General features: G+C 35.2%; 1 protein-coding gene, 1 long non-coding RNA gene and 1 other non-coding gene across 4 annotated transcripts in view; 2 read left to right on the forward strand and 1 right to left on the reverse strand.

The window, feature by feature from the left end:
• The first annotated feature begins 3438 nt into the window (after window positions 1-3438).
• Window positions 3439-3566, forward strand: LOC114579764. The gene has a single exon (XR_003700930.1). It is a non-coding gene; the product is annotated as a small nucleolar RNA snoR74 (small nucleolar RNA).
• A 3199-nt stretch (window positions 3567-6765) lies between these two features.
• LOC110104858 lies at window positions 6766-7442 on the forward strand. The gene is made up of 2 exons (XR_002304084.2): window positions 6766-6872; window positions 7091-7442. It is a non-coding gene; the product is annotated as an uncharacterized LOC110104858 (long non-coding RNA).
• A 5999-nt stretch (window positions 7443-13441) lies between these two features.
• LOC110104852 (UPF0235 protein At5g63440) overlaps window positions 13442-26930 on the reverse strand; it is a 32013-nt gene continuing 18524 nt past the window's right edge. For both annotated transcript variants that reach the window (XM_020834123.2, XM_020834122.2), the window contains exons 4-7: window positions 21012-21108; window positions 19797-19885; window positions 19571-19639; window positions 13442-13785 (exon numbers count right to left, since the gene is read on the reverse strand). In XM_020834123.2, coding sequence (XP_020689782.1) covers window positions 13726-13785; window positions 19571-19639; window positions 19797-19885; window positions 21012-21108 — 315 coding nt within the window. In that variant the 3' untranslated portion in view covers window positions 13442-13725. The remainder of the gene's footprint in view (window positions 13786-19570; window positions 19640-19796; window positions 19886-21011; window positions 21109-26930) is intronic.

Below are 26930 nucleotides of genomic sequence, written 5' to 3' on the forward strand. Positions count from 1 at the left end.
GGGTACTTGCTCCGTACCGAGCGGTACATGCTCGGCACTGTTAATTACTTTATTTTTATCATTTTTTAGGCTTACGCCTCAATCCGCCTCGAGGCTTACGCCTCGCCTCGCTTAGCCAAAACGCCTCGATTCCCGATTTCGCCTTTTAAAACGTTGGTATTAGTATGGTGAGCCGAGCTCTTCCTGTAGTTGCCATATGAGCTCAACTCAAGCTCAAGGTTCGAGCTTGTTTATGGGTAGGTGAGCTAACCTTGAGTTAGCCGTGACTCAAGCTCGACTTGAATTGTCTGCATATCTAAAAGTAGACTAATTGAGTTAATCAAGCCCTTTGTTGGGAGAGCCTCTTGGATTAAAGAACCATAGAATGATGTATACTAATTCAAGGTTTCATATGAGGATAAGAAATAAATATGAGCTTCTCCATTGGGTCTCAGTTTTTTGTAGGTACCTTGGGGCAGGCGATTATAGAGCTAGATTCTATTTGCAGTACTTTTTTTTTTGCATTCATATATGATGTACTTGAGATTCTAAGTAATATGCAGTTCTTGGGATTGGTCTAAGTCTTTTAAGGATTTACTGAAGCCACGGTTTAGTTTGGTCATCGTTGATTTTGTTTTTAAACATGATAGCCAAGATGCTACAAGCGCTTTATTTTAAACTTGGCAAGGGTACAAAATTTATTCCATTATTTTTTAGCTTTGGAGATAAATTCTTTTAGCTTTCCCAAAATAATTTGTTTTATTTGTTGATGTAAATAGCGTCTCACCTAATGTTCTCTATCTAAATTCATGGTTCAGTTACTTGTTGCTGTTCATGTGTATCAGTGCCAATGATTTTACCTGTTCAGTGTTTGGAGTCAACCGATTTTAAATTGCTTATTTGGTTTATTCTTCAATTAGCACCTCATTTAGTTGGGTTGTTGATGATGCAAAATGTTGTTTTAGAAAAGATGTTGAGAAAAATGAGTTTTTAAAAAAAGTTGTTTAAATAAATTGGTGGTTGTTTGGTTAGATTGCTTTTGGCTTTTTTATGCAAACCGAAAAATGGATATAAATTGTTTGGTTGTGTTATCAGTTTTAGCCTTTTAATCATAAAAGGCTGAACTTTCCTTATATTAAAATTAATTATATGTTTTTTTAATTCTTAAAGACATTAAGAAATATAGAAAATTTTTAAAAACTCTCATTTAAATATCATATCCAAATATAACCACCCAAATTCGAGCAATTATTAGGTCCTTTCACTGGATGTAGAGGAAGGTTCGGTTTTAGGCAAAAATAGAAAAAACTCGGTATTTTTTCAAAAAACTCGGTATTTGCACTTTTTGAGGCAAAACCGAATCTTCCTCTAGGTCCTTGCACTGGACCAAATAAAAGTTCCCCAAATTCAATCCACAGTTCAGTAAAGCCAACACCTTCGCCTAGCTTTCTCTGAGATCATGAGGTAGAAGAATAAGAACAAGCTACTTCTCTGGCTTCTTCAAGAATTTCAACAATGATGACCAGAGCTCTCCAAGTTCTTAACAAGCTTGACTTGGCCAAAACCCAACTATGCCACTTCAAGGCCATCGTCATCACTGTAATGGGCTTCTTCACCGACTCTTATGATCTGTTCTATATCTCCTTGGTAACCAAACTCCTTGGCCACATCTACCCAGGCAGCCTCCCCCTGAACGCCTCCACCGCAGTCAATGGCGTCGCATTCTGTGTCACTCTCGCCAGTCAACTCTTCTTCGGTTGGCTTGGCAACAAGATTGGCCGCAAAAAAGTTTATGGCCTGACTCTCATGCTCGCGGTCATCTGTTCTATTGTGTCCTGCCTCCTTCGGTCACACTGCTAAAGGCGTTATGGCTACCTTATGCTTCTTCCGCATCTGGCTCGGCTTTTGGCATCAGCGATGATTACCCACTTTCCACCAGCATCATGTCCGAATACGACAATAAAAAAAAAACCACGGCACTTTCATCTCCGCTGTGTTCGTGATTCAGGGGTTCGGTATGAAGATAGACAAGGCTTCTTCTTCACATTTATCTCTTTAAAACCTCACAGAATCATTGAAACTTCCATTTTATTTCGTCACCGAACCTTCTGTTCTTCCTGTAAAAAACCAAGAGTTCTGCGGACATGGGGGGCATTTCAGATATTTTACTATGTGAGAATGGAAGTTGCTATTGAAAAGCTGAAGTGAAAATGATTTCAAATTCGGTAGAAAATTGATGCTCTGTAAAAAGCTATTTTATATAAGCATTATATCCAAACAACGACGAAAACTAATTTTTGACGTTTTGAAATAAAAAATGCTGTAGACACGCTGAAGTGCTGAGCCAAACGAGGCCTAGATTTTCTATTTTTTAGTTCATGTCAGTAGTTTAACCATATTGAATGGCGGCTTTCTGGCATTAGGCCCCTGAATTGAATGAAGTGCCAGGTTGTTACCATGAATAGATCCCAAAATTTAATGAATTTCATATCTAGTGTTATTTGGTCGGCCATTTCTAATGTTTTGATGCTGAAGTGCTTTAGGCGATAGATTTGATGAGCAAATGTCTTTTCAAGTGTTATCAACTGATTTCTGGTAAATATTGGAGATAATAATTATTTGTAGATATATTTGATAATGAATTGGTTTAAGTCATCAATATCATAAAGCATATATTTCGAGCCATTTTTTGTCTTAAGTTCACTAACCATGCTTTTGTAATCTGGCACTTAAAAATGCATTTAATAGTGTCTTTTTGCTAAGTAATGAGTTTAATGGAGGTGTCACCGGAGGTGTTTTTATTATGCTAAAGTTGTTTTTATTGTTGAGCATATTATTTTGTCGATTCTAGATGAAACTCTAATGCTTTGACTTGTTTCTACAGTTGTAATTCTTATATGCCGGTGTTTGAAGTGATCCAAGTAAAATTTGTTTTACAGTTATTCCTTCTTATAGCTGTTGTATTGTTCTAGATGATTTTAGAAGGTAGCCATACTTTTATTTAATATGTTGCCTGTGATTGGTTATATTATGGTGAGATTATTTCTACCTGACAAAATTGCCCATCTTAATGGCCCTCTTGGAAATTTTAAGAAAAACTACTTTGTGGAAAGACTATCGGGTAAAGCCAATGGCTAATCTTATTAAGTAAATGATGAAACAAAAGCAAAGTTTCTAATGTTATATTTTGTTTACAACAAATTTTATTTTATTTCTACCGAATCCTTATCATTTTGAAATGCAGGAAGTTTTTCAGCTGTCAAACATTTGTATGTGAAAATTTCCTAGGAACTTTAGCTACGGAGCATCATTTCTCTAACGAACTAATTGATTTTTTATGTTCTTTTGGTGGTACTTTGAACAAGAGGTTATAATGCATAGGAAAATTACATTTTTCTTGAGATAGATTATTAGATTTTCTTGTAGAATAAACATATATCTATTTCGCCAATCACCTTAAGAAAAGCAGAGCCTGTTATCATTTTAAACTGGCCTTCGTAAACTTTAGGGAAACTGAAGTCATTGTTATTGGGTGAACCATTTTGAATAATCAATAGAAAAATGGTTCAGTTAACATTGATACATGAAATCTTTTTGTCGTGATTCTTAGTTGAACTAACATGATATATCTGATTATGATATTGGTGTATAATTTGATCCATTACATCAAGATAGTAGAATGATTTTTATTTACAGTGAAAACTTTGTATAATTTGATCCATTTCTTATATGTGGTGGTTCCATTTTTTGTACCTTATACAAAATTTAGTACGCTGCCTCATCATCCGCTTTGTAAGCCAAACTGATTGTGTGGTTTTATCTGTGGTTGTACAGTAGTTTTGCTATCATTGTGGAATCTAACTGTTAGAAGGATTTGAAGGATAATTCCTGGATTTCTGCCTCTGTTACTTTGCATTAACTAATTGAAAGATTGTTACACCTATATTTGATTATGCCTTTTACTGATCACATCGCTAATTGAATGTTTTGTTCACATCTATAAATATAGGGGTGATGTTTATGATCAAAGAAGCAATGCCTTGATTTAGGGGCTAGTTGGATTGTGTTTCTGATTGTTGTGACTGAGTAAAGTTGTAGTGGATGACTTGTGAAAGCCTTGGAGAAGTTGAGGAAATAGGAAGAAGCCTTACACTAATAGTAGTAGGGAGAAAGGAGACAATTTCACACGCTTAGGAGGAATGAAAAGTCATGCAAAACATCATAGTTTTTATTCTACTATATCATAACTATTGTATGATCATTGGACTAATGTTTATTATTAGATGATTCTTAAAAATGGACATAATCATATATCCTAAAATCAAGGCTTCAAATTTGTGCAATTGGGTATTGAGGCCATCTCTATCCGTGAGACGAGGCATTTTAAGGCTTAGGCCTCAAAATTAAACTATTACATTAATAAAAAAATAAATAATAAATAAGATACTAACATCAAAATAAAATATCAAAATAAGATCGTAATGAGTTAAAATAAGATTATAATAATAAATCTCTTGTACTCCTAGTTGAACACAATTTATCTAAGCATTAAAATTAAAATTTATTAATTAAAAATTGTTTGTGTTGACAAAATAAATAAGCTGGCTTGATCAAGTTTGACTAGTCAAAGTGGTCAAATACATTAAAAATATTAAAATGGCCAAACCTTGATAAACCCTTGCGTCTAGCCTTTATCAAACCATTTGGCTGGCACAAACCAACTCTAGAACCTTCTTAGAGTGTATTTGGTCATATGCAATGATTTGATCAGTCTTGGGTTGCGTTGTGTTGACCAAGTCATCATTTGACTAAACAGGTTGACTAAACATGTTCAATGTAAGAGGAGCTATGTTTAAAATAATTTGGTGAAGTTCTGAGAAGAAATGGAGTTTGTAATAGGCCAGTATAGGGGTTTGATCAATTAGGTTAGATTGAGCTCAATTGAGTCAAGCATTGGCTTATAGAGTTAGGGTTGATGGATTTAAGGTATGAAGCTTCTGATGGTGAGGTTTCAACAGTGCTTGAAGTCAAGGAACCAGTGTACTGCAAGATGCAGTGCACTAGGCATGTTGATTGTAAATCAGGGTTTTGATGTTTAAATGATCTCAGACAGAAATGAGGTCAACAGTGGCATAGAGAATATCCACTTTGTCAAGTTTTTTGCGCCGATGCTTGGGAAAATGTATATCTTAAGATGAAAATCAAAGAAGCACAAAGTCCACATAGACGATGATTTAATAATCATTTTTTAGAAATTACACAAATTTAAGACCATAAAACTATATTTCAATAAAAAATTACACCACAATTAGAATAATCCAAATATTAAATTTGATTAAATCCACTCGTGCAAGTAGACGAATAACTAAAAGAATATGGATTAGAAAAGAAAAAAGAGAGAAATAATCGAAAATAACAATCTATGAACCAGAAGATAGTTTCTTCCGAAGTTTGTACCCACCAATTGCACAAAATAGAAAGAATTGCATCGAAACTGCACCTAAGCACAGAAGATATGAAGAAATATGGTTTGATTATGGTTGTAGTGGACGGCTTCTGGAAGGCTTGAAGAAGTTGAAACCTTGAACTGAGAGCATAAGGTACAAGGGGAAGAAGGTGAATCTTCTGCAAACCTAGAAGAGAGAATCCATGCAAATCATTATATTTTCTTCTATTTTTTATAATTATTTCATGACTATTGGACTATTATGTATAGTAGATGATACTTGAAGATGCGAAGAAATAATTGAAACCTATGTAAAATGAGATGACAATATTGGTCTTGATGATTGGAATAAAGATAAAATGATTAGAAACAAACTAAGACTGGAAATACAATATTGTAATGATCAAGGTTGCGAAAATCGGACCGGATAATGAACCAGAAGGAGAGGTTCAAGGTTCAAACTGGGATCGAACCGAATGATGTAATAAATAATAATATTATTAAAAATTAATAAAATTAACATAATAATGATGACAATCTAACCTTAAAAACTTCATAATTTAAAGAATTTTGAGAGTACAAAATAAATAAAATTCGTACATATATAATATAATACATACTTTTAAAGTTAAATATAACAATTACTAATTTTAAACATAAATTTTAAACATAAATATAAATATCTCCAATCTTTGATTTTAATTCATATTTAATAGAAGTTTAGTTTTTATATAATTATATAAATTTAATATAAATTATTACTAATTTATGTTATATATTTAGATATAATTTGCATCTATAAATTATATATAAAATTTTATTTATAAAATCATGCAAAATTATGTATTTTAGATTTTTCATTTTTCTTATTATTATTTAATTTCATATTTAGAGAGAAGTTTTTTAGAAAATGTAATCATAATGATGATTCAAATGAAGAATCCCTTAGTGATGATAGTGCTTATAACTTATGAGTTCTTATGTGATATGTCATTGCTATTTATTTTTTGCAAATTGAAATTATATGTTAATGAAAAGAATACTGTGATTTGGGAAAGATAGAATTTTGAGTTGAACTATATTTCATGTTGTCTTATTATTGAGATATTTTGATTTCACTTCATATCTTATGTTGTTTTATGTTTTATATTATTCACTCATTAGTATAAAAAAAAATTATCATTTTATGTTTATGCAATCTTTTGATTTTGAGGCTTACGCCTCAAAACGCCTTAAGGCTTACGCCTCGTCTCACAAATGAAAAACGTCTCAATACCCGAATACACAATTTTAATCATTGGTTCTTAAAATCTTTTTATCCAATTCCAAGCAATCATGCTGAGTCCTTGGACTCATTAATAGACATGGTTCTCTTGCAGCTTACATGTCATCTCCTTGTCACATTGAACTGATCCTGTCTGAGAAGGAAGAACCAGTTAAGAAAGAGGTTAGTTTCCCCTTCTATCTCATTCTCAGCTACCGTTGAAATTTGAAAATTTTGACCTAGACTTGGTTTGGGACGGCTTTCTTTCTGCTTCTTAAAGCAATTTTTTAGTACAAAAATTTTTAATTTTATATTAAAAAATTGTTTTAAGAAGCAATAAGAAAGCCGACCCAAATGAAGCCTGTCAATATTCATCTGATGCTGGTTTATGGCTTCGGCAGCCGGAGGCCCAAATTGCAACTAGGAAACCAAAGAAGGCTCAGGCTCTGCGCAGTGGTGCCTCTTCTTAACCTAGTAATTTAGATTGAGGGAGATAGATTTCACAATGCAGTTTTGTTTAATAGCTGACAAATGTTTGGAATTTTTTTCCTTTTTAATCTGAGCTGATTTTTGCACTTTGATCATTACTGATTTTGATGCTGTTTGATTATGCTTGAGAAATTTTTAGAATCTCTTGAAACTTGCTATTGGTGACTGCAGAAGTGAAGAGTAAAAAGCTTTAAAAGTTGTAATCAGCATTATAGTCATTGGTTTTGAACTGTTTATTTATGCCTGATTCAATGAGTTTTTTTAGTTGGTTCTTGATTTGTTTTGTTTTGTGAGCAGGCCATTATTATTATTATTTTTTATTTTTATGCAATTTTAATGTTATTTTAATTGTTTTCTTTTTAAATTTGGTATTAAGGCTTCATTTGGGATGGTTGAAAGCAGCTGTTAAATATAAAATTTTTTGTTTAAATTTTTTTTATTAAAAATATGCTTTACTGTTAAAATGGAGAATTTGAGAGTGAAAAGCTTGAATTTTATTATGCAATCTACTCCTTATTTATAGATCTATATAAGGTGTATTGATAAGGAAATAAATAAATCTTATAATAATGAGAATACAATTATTCCTAAATCAATGGAGGGAATTAATGCTATCCAGGTAGTCTTCCCACGGATTATTGTTCTCAGCCGTTGATATCTTTGGGATCGTAAAGTTGAGATTTAACACTCCCCCTCAACCTGTGAAGTATGGATCCGTCATTCCCAGCTTGTCAATCATTCGGAGAAAGACAGAACTGTCAAATCCTTTAGTAAGGATATCTGCAAGTTGATCATTTGATGGTACATGGTCAACACTTACTAGACCACTGTCTAGTTTTTCTTTAATAAAATGTTTGTCCACTTATATATGCTTGGTTCTATCGTGCTGGACTGGATTGTGGGCTATGTTGATCGCTGATTTGTTGTCACAATATAGTTTCATGGGCTCATCCCACTTAACCTTTAAATCATCTATGATTATTTTGATTCATAGTAGCTCATATATTCCCAAGGTCATAGCTCGATATTTTGCTTCTGCATTGGATCTTGCCACCACATTCTGTTTCTTGCTTCTCCATGTAACTAGGTTACCTCAGGCTCCAAGAAATGTGCAATACCCAGAAGTAGATCTTCTATCAAACGGTGATCCTGCGTAGTTAGCATCCGTATATACTTCTAGGGTTATTCCACGATCTCTCTTAAAGAGAATTCCTTTTCCATGTCCTCCTTTAAGGTAGTGCAAGATCTTGTCTACCGCTTGCATGTGAATCTGCTTTGGATTCTGCATAAATTGACTGACCATGCTTACAGTAAATGCTATGTTTGATCTGGTGTGTGAGAGATAGATTAATTTCCCTACAAGTCTCTGGTAGGCCCTTTTATCTACATATGGATCTTCTTTAGCTTCTTCCAGTTTAAGATTAGGTTCTATTGGTGTTAGTGCTGGTTTACAGGTTAGTTTACTTGTTTCTCTTAGAAGATTTTTAATGTATTTCTGTTGTGAAATAAAGATTCCTTTGCTGGAGTGAGCTACTTCAATTCTGAGGAAATATTTTAGTCTACCAAGTTCTTTGATGTCAAATTCCTTAGTAAGACATTTTCTTAAGCTGGCTTTCTCCTCTTCATTATTTTCAGTCAAAATAATATCATCAACATACACTAATAATATTATAACTCCCCCCGAGTCTGAGTGTTTGAAGAATAGTGTATGATCCCCTTGACTCTGTCGATACCCATTCAGGAGCATGAATTTAGAGAATCTTTCGAATCAGGTCCTTGGTGATTGTTTGAGCCCATATAGAGCCTTTTTCAGTTTGCACACCTTGTTACCTTCAAATTTTTCTTTAAACCCTGGTGGTATTTTCATAAATATCTCTTCTTCTAAGTCCCCATGCAAGAATGCATTTTTCACATCCAATTGTTCCAGGTGCCAATCGTACTTGGCTGCTAGTGAGAGAAGTATTCGGACAGTATTCATCTTGGCTATAGGCGCAAACGTTTCTTGGTAGCCAATGCCATACGTTTGAGTAAACTCTTTTGCCACCAGTCTTGCCTTATATCTCTCTAGTGTGCCATCAGCATTGTATTTTACTGAGAACACCCATTTGCAGCCGACCTATTTTTTTCCTATCGGTAGATTGACGATATCACAAGTTTTGTTCTTCTCCAAGGCCTGCATTTCATCCTTCATGGCATTTTTCTAATTTTTATCAGATGAGGCCTCATAAACATCTTTAGGAATATAGTTATCTTTTAATGTAACAAGAAAATTTTTGTGTGACGATGAGAAGTTGTTGAAGGATATAGAGTTGTTTATAGGGTATAAGGGAGGTGGTGAACTTACTTTATTTCCAGGAGATGGTTCAGATTCTTAGATCTGTTTTGGAGTACAGCTTGAGCTTGTACGTCTGGAGTAAACCTTTCCAAATCTAATAACGTTGTCATTTGTTTCCCTTTCTTGGGTTTCAGGTGGATTGTTCTGAGGTGGAGGAGGAAGGTCAAGAGGTGTTAGTTCATTTTCCTCATCTTCCTCAAGTTCAGTCTTCCCCTGAAGATGAGTTTTTGAAAAATAGGAATCATGTTTAGTAAAGGTAACATCAATAGAGACAAAGGTTTTTCTTGTTGATGGATGATAACACTTATACCCTTTTTGGGTGGCAGAGTAGCCAACAAAGATGCATTTGAGTGCTCTTGGATCTAATTTTCCTCGTTCTTAGCTGTGGATATGAACATAGGCAGTGCATCCAAAGATTTTGGGTGCAAGACTATGATGAGTTTGAAACTCTGGATAAAAAGAGGACAAGGTCTCCATTGGAATTTTGAGTCCTAAGGTTGTTGAAGGTAGGTGGTTTATGAGATCTGATGCAGTTAAAAGAGCTTCCCCCCAATAGGATTTGGGTGTATTGTAGTGAAATAAGAAAGCTCGTGTGGAGGCTAGAAGGTGACCATTTTTTCTCTCTGCAACCCCATTTTGTTGTGGGGTGTGAACACAGGAGGACTCATGGATGATCCCTTCATTCTAGAAGTAGGAGGAAAGGGTATGGTTGAAATAATCTTTGGCATTATCGGAGCGGAAACTCTTTATTTTTACCCCGAATTGATTTTTGATCATGGAATGAAAGATGGGATCAATGGTGCTAACATAAGATTTCTGTTTAAGGAGATAGATCCAAGAGACTAGTGCAATCATCAATGAATGACACAAGCCAGCATGCCCTAGAGATATTGGGAATTTTAGAGGGTCCCCAAATATCACTATGAATAAGGAAGAAAGGCGTAGCACATCTCTCACTTTTGTTTGGGAATGAGGTTCTTTTATGCTTAGCCAACTCACAGGTTTCACAATGAAAAGTTTATTGTCTAATTGATGAAAAAGTTGTGGATACATATGTTTTAAGACATCTAAAGATGGGTGTCCTAGTCTATAATGATGAAGCCAAATAGTAGATTTCCTATCGATTAGGGATAATAAAGAGAAACTCCTTTTAGATTGGTTTGGTTCTTCCAGGTAGTACAATCCTACTTTCTCCTTAGCAAGTCCAATCTTCTTCTCCGATCTCCGGTCCTGCAATAAGCAATAAGAAGGTTTAAACAATGCTTGACAATTATGGTCATTAGTAAGTTTTTCTATGATATCAGGTTTGTGGATAATTGTGATACGTGGAGCACATTTTTTAGGGTGAGGAATGGGGATAATATGATGTCTCTTTGGCCAACTATCGTGGTAAGAGAACCATCAGCAGTGATGATTTTTTTGTTGTTTGGGCAAGGAGTATAATTTATGAGGTGGTTTGGTGAGTGGGTCATATGATATGTGGCTCATGAATCAATGATCCATAATTTCTTTAAATGATTTCTGTAAGCACTTAAACTAATAGAAATTAGAGTCTTACCTGAGAGTGCAAGTGAAGAAGAAGCATTTGATTTTTCAAGAGATATCAGGAGTCGTTTCAATTTATCAATATCTTCTTTGTTGAATTCTCCAAGGCTGGACTAAGCTTCTAGCTTACTCGTAGTGTTGTTGACATGTGATGTGCTCCTTGTCTCACCTTTTTTATTCCACTCTTTGCTGGGGGTTTTCCATGAATCTTCCAGTATGTTTCTTTTGTGTGTCTTTACTTTTTGCAATAGCTGTACCACAGTGAGTCTTTATCTTTGAATTTTGAAGAATCTTTACATTTCTCCTTCCATGGTGATTCTTTGTTCATCACCATTGCTGAGCTTTCAACGACCTTTGGTTCTAACATCACTCCTCGTCGACTTTCTTCTGCGCGGATGAGAGAAATGATTTCGTTGAGTGATGGTGTTTCCTCTTTGCCAATGATCTGAACTCTAACTTGGTCAAATTCTGCATTTAGTCATGCAAGAAAATCATAAACTCTATCTTTTTCAATAAAGTTCTTTAGGATCGCCGCATCTTCCGGACATCTGGTTTCTATGCACCTATAGTGATCAAATTCCTGCCACATATTTTGTAGGATGGTGGCATACTCCATCACAGTCTTACTCTCCTGCTTCGTGCTTCCAACTTTGACTTTAACTTCAAAGATTTGGGCCGCATCACGAGCTTTGGAGTAGGTTTGTCTAGTAGCATCCCATATGTCTTTTGCCGTTGAAAGGAACATAAATGTATCACTAATTTCTGGAGTCATGGAATTTCATATCCATGACATAATCATAGAGTCTGCTTCATCCCATGCCCCAAATTTGGGATCTCCTTCTTTTGGTCCTTCTCCAAGGAGGTGATGTATTTTACCTTTCCCCTTCAAGTAGGTCTTCACAAATTGAGACCAGCTTAGGAAGTTCTTCCCATTTAGACGATAGGAAGGTTGCATGCTTTGAATGTCACTTCGCCCTTGGTGCACCATAGAATCCTCAAGTTGGTCAATCTTTGAAGAAGAGTTAATTTCTGACATTTTTTATTCAAATAATAGTAATGAAGACTATCTATTTGATTTTTGGACAACAATGAAGGCTCCCAAAATTTTTTTTCTAATCGACAATAAATGTTTTTTTTTTATAACACACCAGCCGAGCCTTTAAAACAAAGGCTCGGATCGAGAAAGGGGCACGGGTTCGGGCTATGCCTCAGACGAAGGTTGGGTTGGCAAGATCCGAGAAGGTGAAAGCAGGAGCTGGTGTCTGGCCGGGCTCAGCAACCGGCCGTGACCTACTTCTGCCCTAACCAGGCCGCCGCTCTTCCGGGCCAACTCCAATGCCTGTTGCCATGCCGCCGTCCGACTCCACCCCAGCAGTCGAATCCACGCCGCCGAGTCCAACCCGACGCTTGGCCCGTGTCTGTCCCTACTTTCAATCGGGCTCCTCCAGGAAGCTCGTGCGATCGGGACTTCGTGCGGTTCCTACCGATCGAGCGGAAGAGCAGGATCAGGTTCTCGTTTAGCTATCGGGACGAACTTCCGATTGGCTTCAGAAGGGTCTTCCGCACGGACAGTTTTGGACGGGTATGACCGCTCCTTCGTCTCCTTCGTTTCCCTCGTGGCTGTTCGTCTAGGCTCCTTCGACGATAGTTCTGATGGAGTCAAGGTGTCCGTCTGCGGTAGCGATGGGTAGAATCGGCACTGCTTCGACCTCTTGCAGCGTTAGAAGGTTGGATCGTTCGACAATGAAGGCCTCCGATCGGCTCTGATACCATGTTAAAATGGAGAATTTGAGAGTGAAAAGCTTGAATTTATTATGCAATTTACTCCCTATTTATAGATCTATACAAGATGTATTGATAAGAAAACAAATAACTCTTATAATAATGAGAATACAATTATTCATAAATCAATGGAGGGAATTAATGCTATCCATGTGGTCTTCCCACGAATTACTGTTCTCAGTCGTTGATATCTTTGGGATCGTAAGGTTGAGATTTAACAGAAAATATTAAGAAAGTTATCCCAAAGAAGCTCAAACTGTAATCGAGCATGAATTATTCTACATGTGCTAGATTGTTGTTAATTAGGAAAGATAGAATGATTATCATTCAAGCAATATTAAAATGGAAAAAAAAAATTAGAAGAAAAAACAATAAATAATTATTTAGATATAAATTTTAATTAACTTTGCATTTACAAAATAGAGTGTTAATATGATGACCGAACAGAATAATTTCTCTTGTTCCTGAGCCTTTTTGGCTAAGCATATCTCTTTTTTTTATGGCAGCTCTTGCAGCTTCTTTTGTTAGAATTTTTTCTTTGGATTTTTGTTTTACTTTCTTTTACAAATGTAACATATAATGACACGGGCTAAGCCCCTAATTTCCCCCCAAAAATACCTGATATCTATATAAAGATCTCACTTCAATTGGTATCCAAGAGAATGAACATCTAAGTGCCTTAGCAACAGTTCAAAATATAAAAATATAAAAGTTTAGGTACCTGAGAGATCTAATCAGAACCACAGTAGACTCGAGAAATCTTCTGAAAAGAAAGTTATCTCACAAAAATAAATTATATGCATTGTAACAGAAAGTGTTTAACAAGCATGCTATCAGATCAGTGACAGTTTCTTCCAGCGATGATGATGAAGCTATAAGATAGTGTTAGGGTTGCACAGACTCCAAAAGCTTCTCATATACTTGTCTTGCTGTTAAATCTTCAACCTGTGTAATACCCCATAACTCATTAATGTAATTAGGCATCATTGATAGGTGAATTATGTTTAATTAATCAGTTAATTAGGTCAATTATAAGCAAATAATATTATATTTATAAATAATTTTATGCCAAAGTAGATGATGAATGAGTTTGTTCTGTGATAAAATCTTTGATTTGTTATGAGGCTATGTTTTATTGGCTTATAAGTAAGGTGGCTGGTTTTTTCTTCTTCTTCAAGTATATATATAGAAACTCTCAAGAAGTTTAGTTATTATAAGCAGAACCTACTTTATATTAGAAGAAAAGATTTAGGGGCTGTTTGGTAGCACCCAGAATTTGATTTAAATAAGATTATGTAAATCTTCTAAATCCAAATTTCGGAAATCCTGAGAGGCCTAAATCCTGATAATTGTTTGGTAACATTCATGATAAATCCTATTAAATCCTGTGTGACTGTTTGGTTATAGAGGGGATTTAACGAGCGGACTCTTTCTCTCGAGCCAATGGAATTCGTAAATCCATAAAAAATAGGATTTCGGAAATCCAGGATTTAGCACGAAAAGACAGAATTTTCCGTCTACGACGGCTTTCATTTGCCGTGAGATTCGGTTTTGCATTTTAGGCCGTTTGGCTGGATTTCGCTCAAATCCGGCCTAAATCCTACTACCAAACAGCCCCGTATAGATGGTGATGTTCCATATGGAGTTTATTGGAAGAGAACAACTTGATTGATGAATGGCTTGATGAATAATATAAAGTCTTATAGACCAATATCACTTGGTCACGACGCATGAACTCTAAAGCATGGTTGGCAGAATAGTATGATGTCTGTTCTCATGCCAGATTATACATATTTGTACTGTTACATGTTATATATGCCATGATATACCGATATTTTGTAGAATCAGAACAATAAATAAGAGGATTATGGGGTGATTTAACATTTATTTGTCCTTTTCAAGAGTGAAAGTAATTAGAATTTATGGGTAATTAGTACTTAATTAACTTCATTTCATGGCTTCAGAATTATGCTTATCATAAACTAGTTCTCATGGGTTTCCTAAGCGTTGGAAGAGACGGCGTCATGATGTTATGCAGCAGTTCTCAAAAAGTTCTGAGGTTTGTGAGATCGAACTTATTACTATAACTTTTTTCCATAAAAAACAAAGTTTAATGATAAGTGCTCCAACATTATAGACAATGTGAGTGCAATGGAAACATCAGGGGCGGACCCAGCCTTAATTTTCAGAGGGGGCAAACAACTTATAAGTAACTGTTATTATTGCCTCGAATTTTGCTTGACCTTTCGCCTCAAAAAATGGGTCAATAGTGACCAAGCAATAGAGACAAACAGAAAATGATTGCGAAAGATGATTAATCATTCAATTTCTACAAAATGTATGTTGAAGTTGCCTTGAATTTGGATCGACCCCTATTTGTTCATATCCTTCATCGTCGTACGCTTCGCAAATATGATGGGGCTCTAAGGAGGCAGTGCCCCCTGCGGGGTTCGACTTGCCCGATCAGGTCGCAGGGTCAAGGGACAGCGCCCTTGCGGGGTTTTCCGGGGGAGCGCCCCCGAAACAAATTTTGGTAGTTAGGATATTTTTGCAATTCAAATTAATAAATAAAATGAAGAGGGACAAATTACCTAAAAAATCATATAATAAAATTTTTTTAATTTTTTTAGAGGAGCAATTGCGCCCCCACCCCCGGGCTTAAGGGGGATCCGCCCATGGGAACTGTTTTATTCATGATGCAATTCCATGCATTAATTTTACTATGTTGACATGACAAAGCATGCAACATGGTATATTTCTCAACTATGCTATATGAATGTTGGTATCATGTTATGAAATTTGACATGAACTAGCATATGCTAAGACATACTGCACGTATTGTGGATGGCTGAATATGTTTGGTGGAATTACTGTGTCGCAATGCATGTGTGAATAAACTGTGATGTGAGATAGTACTAGTATGCAATTTCTTGGGAGAATAGCAACCCATCACACGTGAATAATGATAATGATAATAATAATAAAGATAATAACAAAACTGCTGCATAATATTTTAAAATTATTCATCTCATCTCAAGATCAAATTTAGTTCAGCTAAATAATTCCAAGTTGTCCAGTTAACAATCTTGAAAGAATAATATCTTTTTGGCTTTCAAGGGTTATCATTTTTTTCTTAAGGTGATTAATTCTTTTGATCATTATTTGTATGCTCCTAAGACCATCATTATAATAATTGTTAGCTTCATCCCAATTAATTTAGGGTAACTTTATGAATCCTTATCATCCATTATTTTCAATTAAGCACTACATGAGGTCTTCACTTGTTCTTCACATATTCATCTAACAATTATTTATGTTACTTCTACTCATTTTCATTCCTAATTTTAAACACTAAATTTATTTCCTAATCTAATGAGTTCATTTTCTATCTTTAACTATACATGTCCAACCCACCAAAAATTTCAAGTATCTTTAATATATGTTACTATAAATTTGTTTAAAATAATAATCCCTTAATTAATCTTTTCTAATTTATCACATTCATCTTAGCATTCTCATTTAAATCAAGCCTAGAATAACTATCAATTAGTATTTTACCATCCAACACTCCAATCCATAACAATATATCTAGCCTAATTACAATTTTTAAAAAATAAATCTTTAAATCTTCATGATTTGCGAGAAAAGGTCTAACACCTCAAATAAACAATAGAAAAAAGAGAACTCATAAAAATGTATAGTTAGGATAAAGCTAATGATGATCTCCATTATATATTCTTAGCACATAATACTCCTTAAGTACCTTGTCATTTAACTATCTATAAATCATTTATTCCCCTTGTCACACAAGGGTATTACTTTATCATCTAAAAATGTGTATTAACATTTTACAATATCACAATAACAAAAATTACGTATCATATATTCAATAATAGTCTACTAATTTTAAATCTTCTATCTTCTAAAAGACTATTTAATTGCAACTTAAATTCTAAGCTTCCCAAGCTTACTAATAATATTTTAATTGATTTCGTAAATCCGGAAGACTTAAGCCTAACTTTTTTAATTATATAAATCATCAAAAGTTAAAGCTTTTGTTTTACTCACTACTCACAATTTCCAATTTTTTTTAACTTTCTTATAATCATTATAAACATTAATAGTATTTATATGTTATCTGATGAGGACATCGTCAGCAATTTCGACACATGTACCATCAGGAGACGCCGAAGATCGACGGCCACGATCATGAGTTTTATTTTGAGTAATTTTATTTAGTAGTTTATTTTATTTTTCAGTTTTCCGCTTTTGCTCTTGCGGGTATTTGGTTGCTATTGTAGCCCAAGGGGCATTTTAGTCTTTCGTTTTCTTTATCATTTTGAGGCCTATATATATGACCATTTTCTTATGTAATGGGATGATGATTGATGAATGAAAGTTTACATTTCTTGTTCTCTTTGTGAGTGCAAACCTCCTCGATCTCTTAGTGAGTTCGTAGGAGAAGCTAGATCTCTTTGTGAGTTCTAGGTTTCCTTGTTCTATTATTTTCCTTTTAGTTTTTTTTTTATCCCATCATCGGCTCGAAAATTTGGGTTGAAGTATTTGTGGAAGATTGGAATTCTTTCCTCGGATCCTTAAAATTTTCTCTACCCGTGCCCTTCACCTGCTCTCTGCCGCCGCCACCTACTGGCTTGCCCAGATTGCCAGTCCGAAGCCCAAGCCGCCGGCCAGCCCCAGCCCACCGGCCCACTTTCCTCATGCCGCCGCCTCCTTAAAAGTGGTCCCCACCTACTTAAAACCTCAACGCCACCTCACCTCCTACATGGCCGGCCCCTTAATGGCCTCCTCTCTCTCTCTCTCTCTCTCTCCTAATCACCTTAATAGCTCCACAAATTTAGCCCAAATCTTCTCCCCATTGCCGCCCCTCTCCCCCTCGAATTAATTTGAAATTCAAATTAAATCCCTTTCCTAAACCACTAAAATCTGAATTTTATTTCAGATTTCCAGCATTTGCCTCTTAGCCCCCACCATAGCCGACTCCCCCCCCCTCTTCTTCGCTTTTGCTTCGACAAGTGGTCGGCTCAAGGGATCAAGAAGAGAGTTCTCCACATCCATGGACGGCCGATCCCAACATCGACCACGGCTTCGTATTTGATCCCCCCCTCTTCTTCGCTTTTGCTTCGACAAGTGGTCGGCTCAAGGGCTCAAGAAGAGAGTTCTCCACATCCATGGACGACCGATCCCAACATCGACCACGGCTTCGTATTTGATGATCAAGGAAGAAAGGATAAGACGTTGGATGCTCACGAGTCATCCCATGTACTGCCCGCCACCGGCTACCACTCAAACGGACTATACTTTGTGCGTCATTTGTCTCCTAGTGGCATCGCTCGGTTTCTCTCAATCTTCCTCCATTAAAAGTGCTACCAACAAGAGAGTGAGTGAGAGACCCAAGGTGAAAAGTTCTATTTGTTAATTGTGGATTATTGTTTCACTCCATAACATTACTATCTAATTCTATGTTGTCAATTTGATATTGTCCCGTTAATCTAGTTGTAACCATGATCTTTAGATCTCCATTATATATTCTTAGTACATAATACTCCTGAAGTACCTTGTCATTTAACTATCTATAAATCATTTATTCCCCTGTCACACAAGGGTATTACTTTATCTTTTAAAAATATGTATTAACATTTTACAATATCATAATAACAAAAATTACGTATCATATATTCAATAATAGTCTACTAATTTTAAATCTTCTATCTTCTAAAAGACTATTTAATTGCAACTTAAATTCTAAGCTTCCCAAGCTTACAAATAATATTTTAATTGATTTCGTAAATCTGGAAGACTTAAGCCTATCTTTTTTAATTATATAAATCATCAAAAGTTAAAGCTTTTGTTTTACTCACTACTCACAATTTCCATTTTTTTTAACTTTCTTATAATCATTATAAACATTAATAGTATTTATATGTTGTCACTCTTAAAAGTAGTTTATTTTTCCTTCGTAACTTTCAATACCTACTTCACCACCAAATATTCTTCACTAATGCAAGATCAATTTCCAGATAAAAAATTGTCTTAATGGAACTAACTTTTGCACAAAATACGCAATATATATATAAAGAAGCCTATTTGTGATTTGATAACTCCATTTTTAAAAGTAATTGATTACCAGCTTCTTAAAGTATATATTCAAAATTATAAATTATAGGCTACTACAAGATTAAGTATAACTTCTCCCATTACATCTCTTTTTCCTATTATATTCCTATCTTGAAGCCTCTCATAAGTGGCCCTCAATAAATAAGTTTCTTCTTTTATTTGGTCCCTCCAATTTCAAAAGTAACTAAGTGGAATTCTTAAGTCCATACTAAAAAATACTTGTTTTTAAATTATTTAAACCTCCTTTTATCATCCTTTCATGAGGATCTACTATGATTTTACAACAAGATTGTTAGATATTTTCTTTAAAATGCCCTTAAGATTGCAATCTCTTATTTCCACTTAACCGGTCAACTCCTTTTCAAAGCCAATGCACCTATAGAAGTTTGGTTCATAAACCAGTTGTTTCACAAAAATAACGGAAAGAGAAATTGTGGTTTCTTAAACTGTACTGAACTTATGTACTATGGAACCTGAATGGTTACAAGAAAATTAAATTATCAAAGAAAAAGGTTAAAATGTGTAACAGTAGAAATAGCAAGGAATTCAACTTGTAATGCAGTATGCATCTGCCAAAAAGTTTCAACTAACTCACCACAAGTAACTTTGATTTATTGTTCCATCCTCTCTGAAGGGTCATTTGGCTTAATCGCAACCCTAAAACCTGATTCAAAAACAACACAAGCAATGCAACGCCTTAATAGCATCATTTACTAGTAATAATACTGGAAGCAGGCAAGAAATAATTAAACAAATCAAAAGAATAACGAGCTTGGTACAACAAATAATCAGTACAAATAGCATGTTGGTGCCTTCAATACCTTGCCCATGAATTCCAACAACTCATTGTTAGCTTCACCATGGGCGACAGGTGCAGCTACAGTAACTCGAACATCATCTGCATTCACTCCTAATGACAAATGTGAAATGTCAGATAATTCATTTGAACTCGAGATAATCCTCTAGTAAACTGTCCCCAAATGACATTTTAAGGATGCCTGATTAGAAGGAAAAAAACTATCTATAATAATATCAAAATGAACTAACAAAACCAGATAAACCAATCTTTCTGCTTGAAATATTTGACAGGATGCTCAATGAATATCCTGGTAAAGCTTTAGCTTCAACAGCGAGAAAAAAAAATATAAAAACACATGTTGCTTTACAGAAAAATACATATACTTCAAACCAATCTGATCTCCACCCTGACTAAGGCTTCGTTTGGGATGGCTTTCTTCTTGCTTTCTAAAACGGCTTCCTAATATAAAAATTTATTGAATTTGAAATTTTTTAACTAGAAAACCATTTTAAAAAGCAGTACAAAAGCTGTCCAAATGAAGCCTAAATCAACTATATTTAATTTTAGCTGTAAATGTCCACAGCATATGCAGGAAAAGCAATTCTCGGCTATGTAAATCATAATTGAATAAGAACCCTAACAAAGAAGCTTCCTAGGAAACTTCAACCTAATATTGTTATGCAGCGCATGAAACATGATGAGCACATGAAAAATAAAAATTAAGACTACTACTTCATAGGGTTTGGCTAAATATATCACTCCATATTGCATGGTGCCAATAAAACAAATATATTCAAGCATTATAAAAACCAAAAAAAATTCAGTGTTGAGAGCATTTTTATATTAGAATAGACAAATATTCTTTGTCTTCCATCTTCTCCAGGCTTCCTATGAAACAAATGATCTTGAGAGGAAAATCAGGAGATCATTCTCTTTCTAGCATATTCAACAAAAATATGTATAAACAACGCATAACTAGTCGAGTCATTTATAAGCGAATCATAAGCTATATAAAGCCAGTTTCATTATTAAAGTATTTAAAACATCATATGCGTTCAATCTGAAGCCACATACAGTTAAAAAAAGAAAAAAATCTAAAAGGTTTAGATGAATCCATACACCTAACATTCAACTGAGTTAAGCATTCCTTTTATATACTTTTTACAACAGCAACTTATAAGACTGAAATATTCTTTCCGTGCAGATATATCATCTAAAATAGTCACATGAAGCATACTTGTAATAGCAGAACGTTGTGCACGATCTTCTACTTCAATTGCAACTTGGACGAGACCACCTTCCAACTGTGATATGCAAGGAGGAACGGGAGCATCCTGCAGCATTGTATACAGACATTAAAAGATTCATAATGTCGTACATTAATGTTTTTTTTTTTTAAATTTAAAAAGTATATTGGTGGTTGAACTGTGATATTTTGCATTGGTTAACTGTTAGACTGGTCCATGTTGGACCGGCCCAGACGGAACCGAAGCGGAGACGTCTGCCTCTTTCGGTAGCCGACCGGACCGCAAGCGCCAACCAACTGATTTAGGAAGGATTTTTGAGAAAGTTTAAGAGGGAATTTGAATGTAGGGACTGTTTAGGGATTTTCTTTTGATTTGTATGAATTAAATACTTTGTTTTCCTAGGATTAGGGCATCTTGAATTTGGCTGAAATTTGAGATATCTTAGATTTAGGTTTTCTTTAGGCTCTAGCGGCGTCTAGAAATTTGGGAGAGATCGATCCTCCTCTCGAATAGAGGATTAATTGTATCTTGCTATTTTCCATTTCCCTTTCATCAAAAAAATACAAATTATCTACTCTTTTTGTGATTTTGTGCGGATTTTTGTGGAGAATTCTTGCTGTTTTTCGAATATTGATAGGAAATACTTGAGATATACAAGTACTTCCTATCATTAACCTCTAGAAAACCCAAGTAATTTAGCAAAGAAGATATCCACCTAAAAGTAAGGGGTTATGCATTTAACTTATCAAGCATGATATAATGGTTGAATTACAAAATTTTGACTTTTGGTTTGTTATTATTAGAGCCATTGTCCTCTACTATATGTGTTACTAGGCTTGTTGATTTTGTTAGGCTAGAAATCAGTTGCAACCTCAAACTATGCTTTTGTTAGATTTATGGATCACGTGCGACCAATCATCATTATTGTAGGCCAATCATTCATTCTAGTATTCATTATTGTGTAATTAGTTCTTTTCAAAGGAGGATTCCGACTACCGCATAGAAACTTGCTGAATAAACAAGGGCGCAGCTTATCAATGCAATATACAAGACTTTAAATCATCTCTATCTCTTTATAATAGTTTTTTTTAGTATGCATTTCTTTTGCATTTTAAGGCACAGAAGGCAAGCATAGGGCAGTGGTTAAGTTTCCTCCATTAGAGTGATCAAAATACTTTCCCTACAAATGCAGGATAAGGCTGCACGCACAAGCGAGAGAACTCCGAGCACTGGATAAGCCTTTTTTTTCTGCATTTTAGGTATCTTTGCTTAAGTTTGCTGAATGATATTTCATAATATTAATTTCCAAAGAGCGGGAAACATAGCAACGGATTATATTCATGCATTTTTATAGTACAAATCTAATCAATACCTAGAATCGATTCTTCTCTCTAAACAACACTGTTCAAGTATGAAACTGCAGGCAGGCAAGATGTATGTATAATCTAGTTCAAAGAAAAGAACTAAATGGAAAAAAGATAGATTACATATTTGAATTCAACATTTCCTGATGACCGAGTTATACAGCTTCTTAAATGCTCTAAAATTTACTTCAACGAAATAAGCCTGACAAAACTTCATTGCACAAAGCTCAAAATATGCAATAAAAACAAAAAAAATCATTTTGAAATTATATAAGGATTTTTTGCATTGATGAGCTTTAATCTAAAATAAACAAAACCATGCATAAGCACTTTAGAGGCTACGTAAAACTTTCTGCATTTTCACGAGTGCTTCCTTCAACTAGTTGATCTTAAATACTATGGTCAACGAAATGAACACCTTTGTGCAACAATGAAAGATAATGGAATCTGCTAAAATCACACCAGGAAATGCACACATCAATGAAAAATGAGCTGGGTCTACTAATTTTGTGGATAATTCAATTCAGATTGAAGAGTAGCTATGAATATTGTACAAGGAATAAAAAACTGTTTGAGAACTTAGTATCGTTGTGGAGAATTATCATGCCTAGCATACCCACCGTTTATTACAAGAACAAAAAATAAATAATTAAATAAAAGAAAGAATTAAAAAAAAAAACAACATACCCAAGACGGCAAGACCTCACAGAGGCTTTATGATTCCATGCATACCCAAGACCTCAAATAGGCTTCATGATCCTCACTATACCTCAATTTCTCTACCATCCTGTATCGCGTATTTCTGCTCCTCTCTAAGCATTCTTATATTGCCAGAGAGACCATCTCCCAAACTGCCTATGCTTTCACACTTGACCTCACTAGCATCCAACTCTCCCTCTCTCACATCTAATCTTACCCCATTAATGCTTCTCTCATTAACACCTTCATAACCCCAATCATTTTCCACCTAATTAAATGCACTTCTAAAACTCAAATTACTTTTGAGGCTAAGTAACCTCCTTAATTAAAAGTTCTCTCCCGCAAACTCAAATCTAAATTAACCCTAGCCTACACATCAATGAAAATCCGGTAAGATGAACCCAATCTACCTCAAGAAAAAATGGCTAAGTATTCTCTCACACATCGAGGAGGATCACAAGGGGCTGGTTGGCTTTTTCTAAGCAATTAGATTTCTATTGACTTTGTTGAGGAAGATTTCTCTCCATATTACTTAAGGCTAAACCAGGATACAAGAGAGTTCTCAAATGTTTTAGACTTCATCCATTCCACACTAATTTAATCTTTTAGTGCAAAGCCAATTGTGATGGGGACATCGGAGCTTGAAAAGTCTATCAAAGACGTGGCCGTCGATCTACAGCCACGATTGAGTTGATGTATTTCTGAGTTGTATTATGTATTTGTCTATTATTATGTGATGATGTATTTGTTTTATTATTTTTCCGCTTTTACCCCTTACTTAAGGGAGGTTGTGTGTAAGCCCAAAGGACATTGTCGTCTTTTATTTTGAGTCCTTTATATGAGGCTATATATAGCCCTAATATTTTCTTTTCATGTTTAATGAATGAATAATAAAAATTTTGCATTGCTTGACTTCTTTGTGAGATTTTGAGAGTGCTTGGGAGAGAAATTCCTAGGAGAGGAAAATCGGATCACCCACCAACCTTGGAGATGGCCGGGTTCGTGGTTCTTCTTCACTATCTCTTTTCCTCTTCCCTTCATACCCTAAGCCATTGGCCAACTAAAACCGCTCTCACCACCCAAGCCGTCGGCCATCTTAGCCCCACCCTCACCGTCGGCTAAATCTCCCACCTCCACCCCATCCGACCCCACCTCCCTCTCCCCCAACACCACCCACAGCCAAACCATAAGCCGCCGGCCCTCCACTTGTCTTTCCCTCCATCATTGCTTGCAATTACCCCTTTCCTAATTGGGTTTGAATATTTTAGGTAATTCAATTGCTTTGCAAATTCAAATTTATTTGAATTTGAAAATTCATCTAAAATATCATTCCTATTTTAGGAAAGTTTCCAAATCCCTTCCTATTTGATTTTTAATTTAAATGGGAATGAAATATCTCATCCCAAATTTGATTCCCTAACTTAAGGAAGCATTAAAAGCTTCCTTTAAATCCCTCCCTAGCCACTTTGCCGCCGGCCCCCTCATTATTTCTCCCTTGGATTTATTTCCTAAAGCCCATCTCCCCTTTTGGAATTAATTCAAACCTTCATATCCCTCTTTGGCTGAAATTTCCAAGAGCCCCCACCTCCTTATTACTTTCCAAAATCTCATAATTAGTTTTGGAAAGAAATCCCAAACCTCCTCTCCATTGCCGCCGCCCCTCTCTCTTTCTCCCTTTTTTTAATTTCTCCCAATTAAGAGGATTAATTAGAAGCTGCTTGAATCAGTTTCCCTCCACAAAATCTGAAACAAATTTAATTCAACCTATCCTCCTTCATAGGCCGGCCACTCTTCTCTCCTTCTCCAAATAAAGTCTAGAGAGAGAAACTTTTTTCTCCCTGGAGAAGTCTCCAAGGGAATCAACATTGATCTTCGTCTACACATCCTTCTTTCAAAGCCAATGAATGGCCAATCCAGAGCTTGACTACGGATTCGCTTACGACGAACAAGGCAACGTCAACATCCTCCACTTCACCTTCTTTGATTTCAACCCGGAAGTTGATCGTTCCATTGAAGAGTACGTGGACCGCATCATCTTCACGCTTTCGGAGGCCATTGAAGAACAACTTGCCAACGTCCAGTGGCAAATCGTTTCCGGGCCATCCCAAGGGTGAAATTCTTCCCCTTTTCATTTAATTTCTTAATCCACTAATCTTATAGGTGGTGATTAAGTCACAAGGAGCCGTGCTTCGTCTTTTGCCTTTGCTTAGTAAACGTAGGATAGAGTGTGCTTTATATGTTGCTATCTTATTGTTAGATTAGGGATTTTGTTGAAAACTACTTAATTCACATGTTGTTAAAATTCTAAGTTATTTTGATAATCCAAGTGTTTGGCATGTAATTTGGCCTAAGCGTAGCTACCCCTTTTACGTTTTCTTTTATTGTTTTGATTGCTAATAGTCTTAATCGTAATTGTTCATATCAAAACCGCGCAAGTTCTTATCGCATACATTCAAAAACATTGTAGTCTTGCATCAAATTGGGAGAAACCAAAGAAATGAAAATGTTTACCCAAGAGTTAAGCTTCAACAATTTTACAGGAGAACTATGAACACACAAAAAACTCTAAAAGCTATCATATAACTCATAATGACTTTAAGATGACTTGGTGGGTTAAAAGGAATAGTCCAAAGATCATTCTAAAATAATTATTTCAAGAGACTACAAAGCAACCACCTCAGAAGTTATTAAGGAGAAAGGAGACCCTCTCAATGGGTCTTCCAATAAATATAAGCTCCATTCCTATCAATTTGGGTTAGCCCAAAGCCAACAAACAAATATAATTAAAACTTAAGCTTTCCAATGCATATAAGCCCCAAGATAACATAAACTCAGAGAAACTCCCAAGCTATCAAGACCGCCAATTAAAACGCAATCCATCTATTGAAATTACACAAACCCAACAATTAAACCTCATGTGTTTTAGGCACACTTCTTAAGTCAAGTTAAAAACTCATCAATAATTAGTCATATCATGCCTTTGAGTTCTTATTGGTCATGTCCAGTACCTATGAACCACCAATGGACATGATTTATGCTTTTGAACTAATCAATGAAAGCTAGCATGACTAGCCCTCTACTACCAAACGAATAGATTCTAACTTTGAAAACAAAAAATTTAACACTCACATTTCCACCCTAATTTGCTTGGGATACCTAAGTAGAGGTAACCCATGATGTTGCTAATCAAAAGTTTGAATATTATGGTTCAAATCTCTCTGTGTTGATAGACCGAGTTTGTTAATATACCAGGGATAACAAAACTATGTGCTATAGATTGGGTTTATCTTCATCGCCTTAACCATTTTCACTAAATTAAATTCACATATAAAACTCAATTTAGGCCTAAATTTGATCCTAAGTAACCTAATAAATTATGAGTGCTCTCTCAAGAACAAGTGGAGGAAATATCCATTAGGGCTTATGCCTATAGGAAGCATCAAACTCGTATCTAAATAAACCCTGGTCAAAATCTAATTAAATGAACATAAACTACCTTCAGAACTACATCTATGTTTTCTCTTACAGCCAAAGGGGCTCATAGGAAAGATATTCACTTTTCTGAGAGATCGCCCTTTGAGAGAATATTCAAGGCTTATCATACTCCTATCTAGGTAAGGATCCCATTGTCTAAGTCAAAGAAATGAGCTCTACTTCAATTGCACAATACAGCAAGTTGGAACAACAAAAGGATCAACATCTATCCAATTTGCTGGACAATATGTTCTGAGTGAGATGGATATTAATATCATTGTGACAAGGGAGAAATGGTATTAAGTTTAATGAAATTTTAGGTGATTAATGTCTTTCCAGCACATCTATTCCGTGCATTTTTTGTTATTAGCT

Source organism: Dendrobium catenatum, unplaced genomic scaffold (genome assembly GCF_001605985.2).
Source record: "Dendrobium catenatum unplaced genomic scaffold, ASM160598v2 fragScaff_scaffold_621, whole genome shotgun sequence".
NCBI lineage: Eukaryota > Viridiplantae > Streptophyta > Magnoliopsida > Asparagales > Orchidaceae > Dendrobium > Dendrobium catenatum.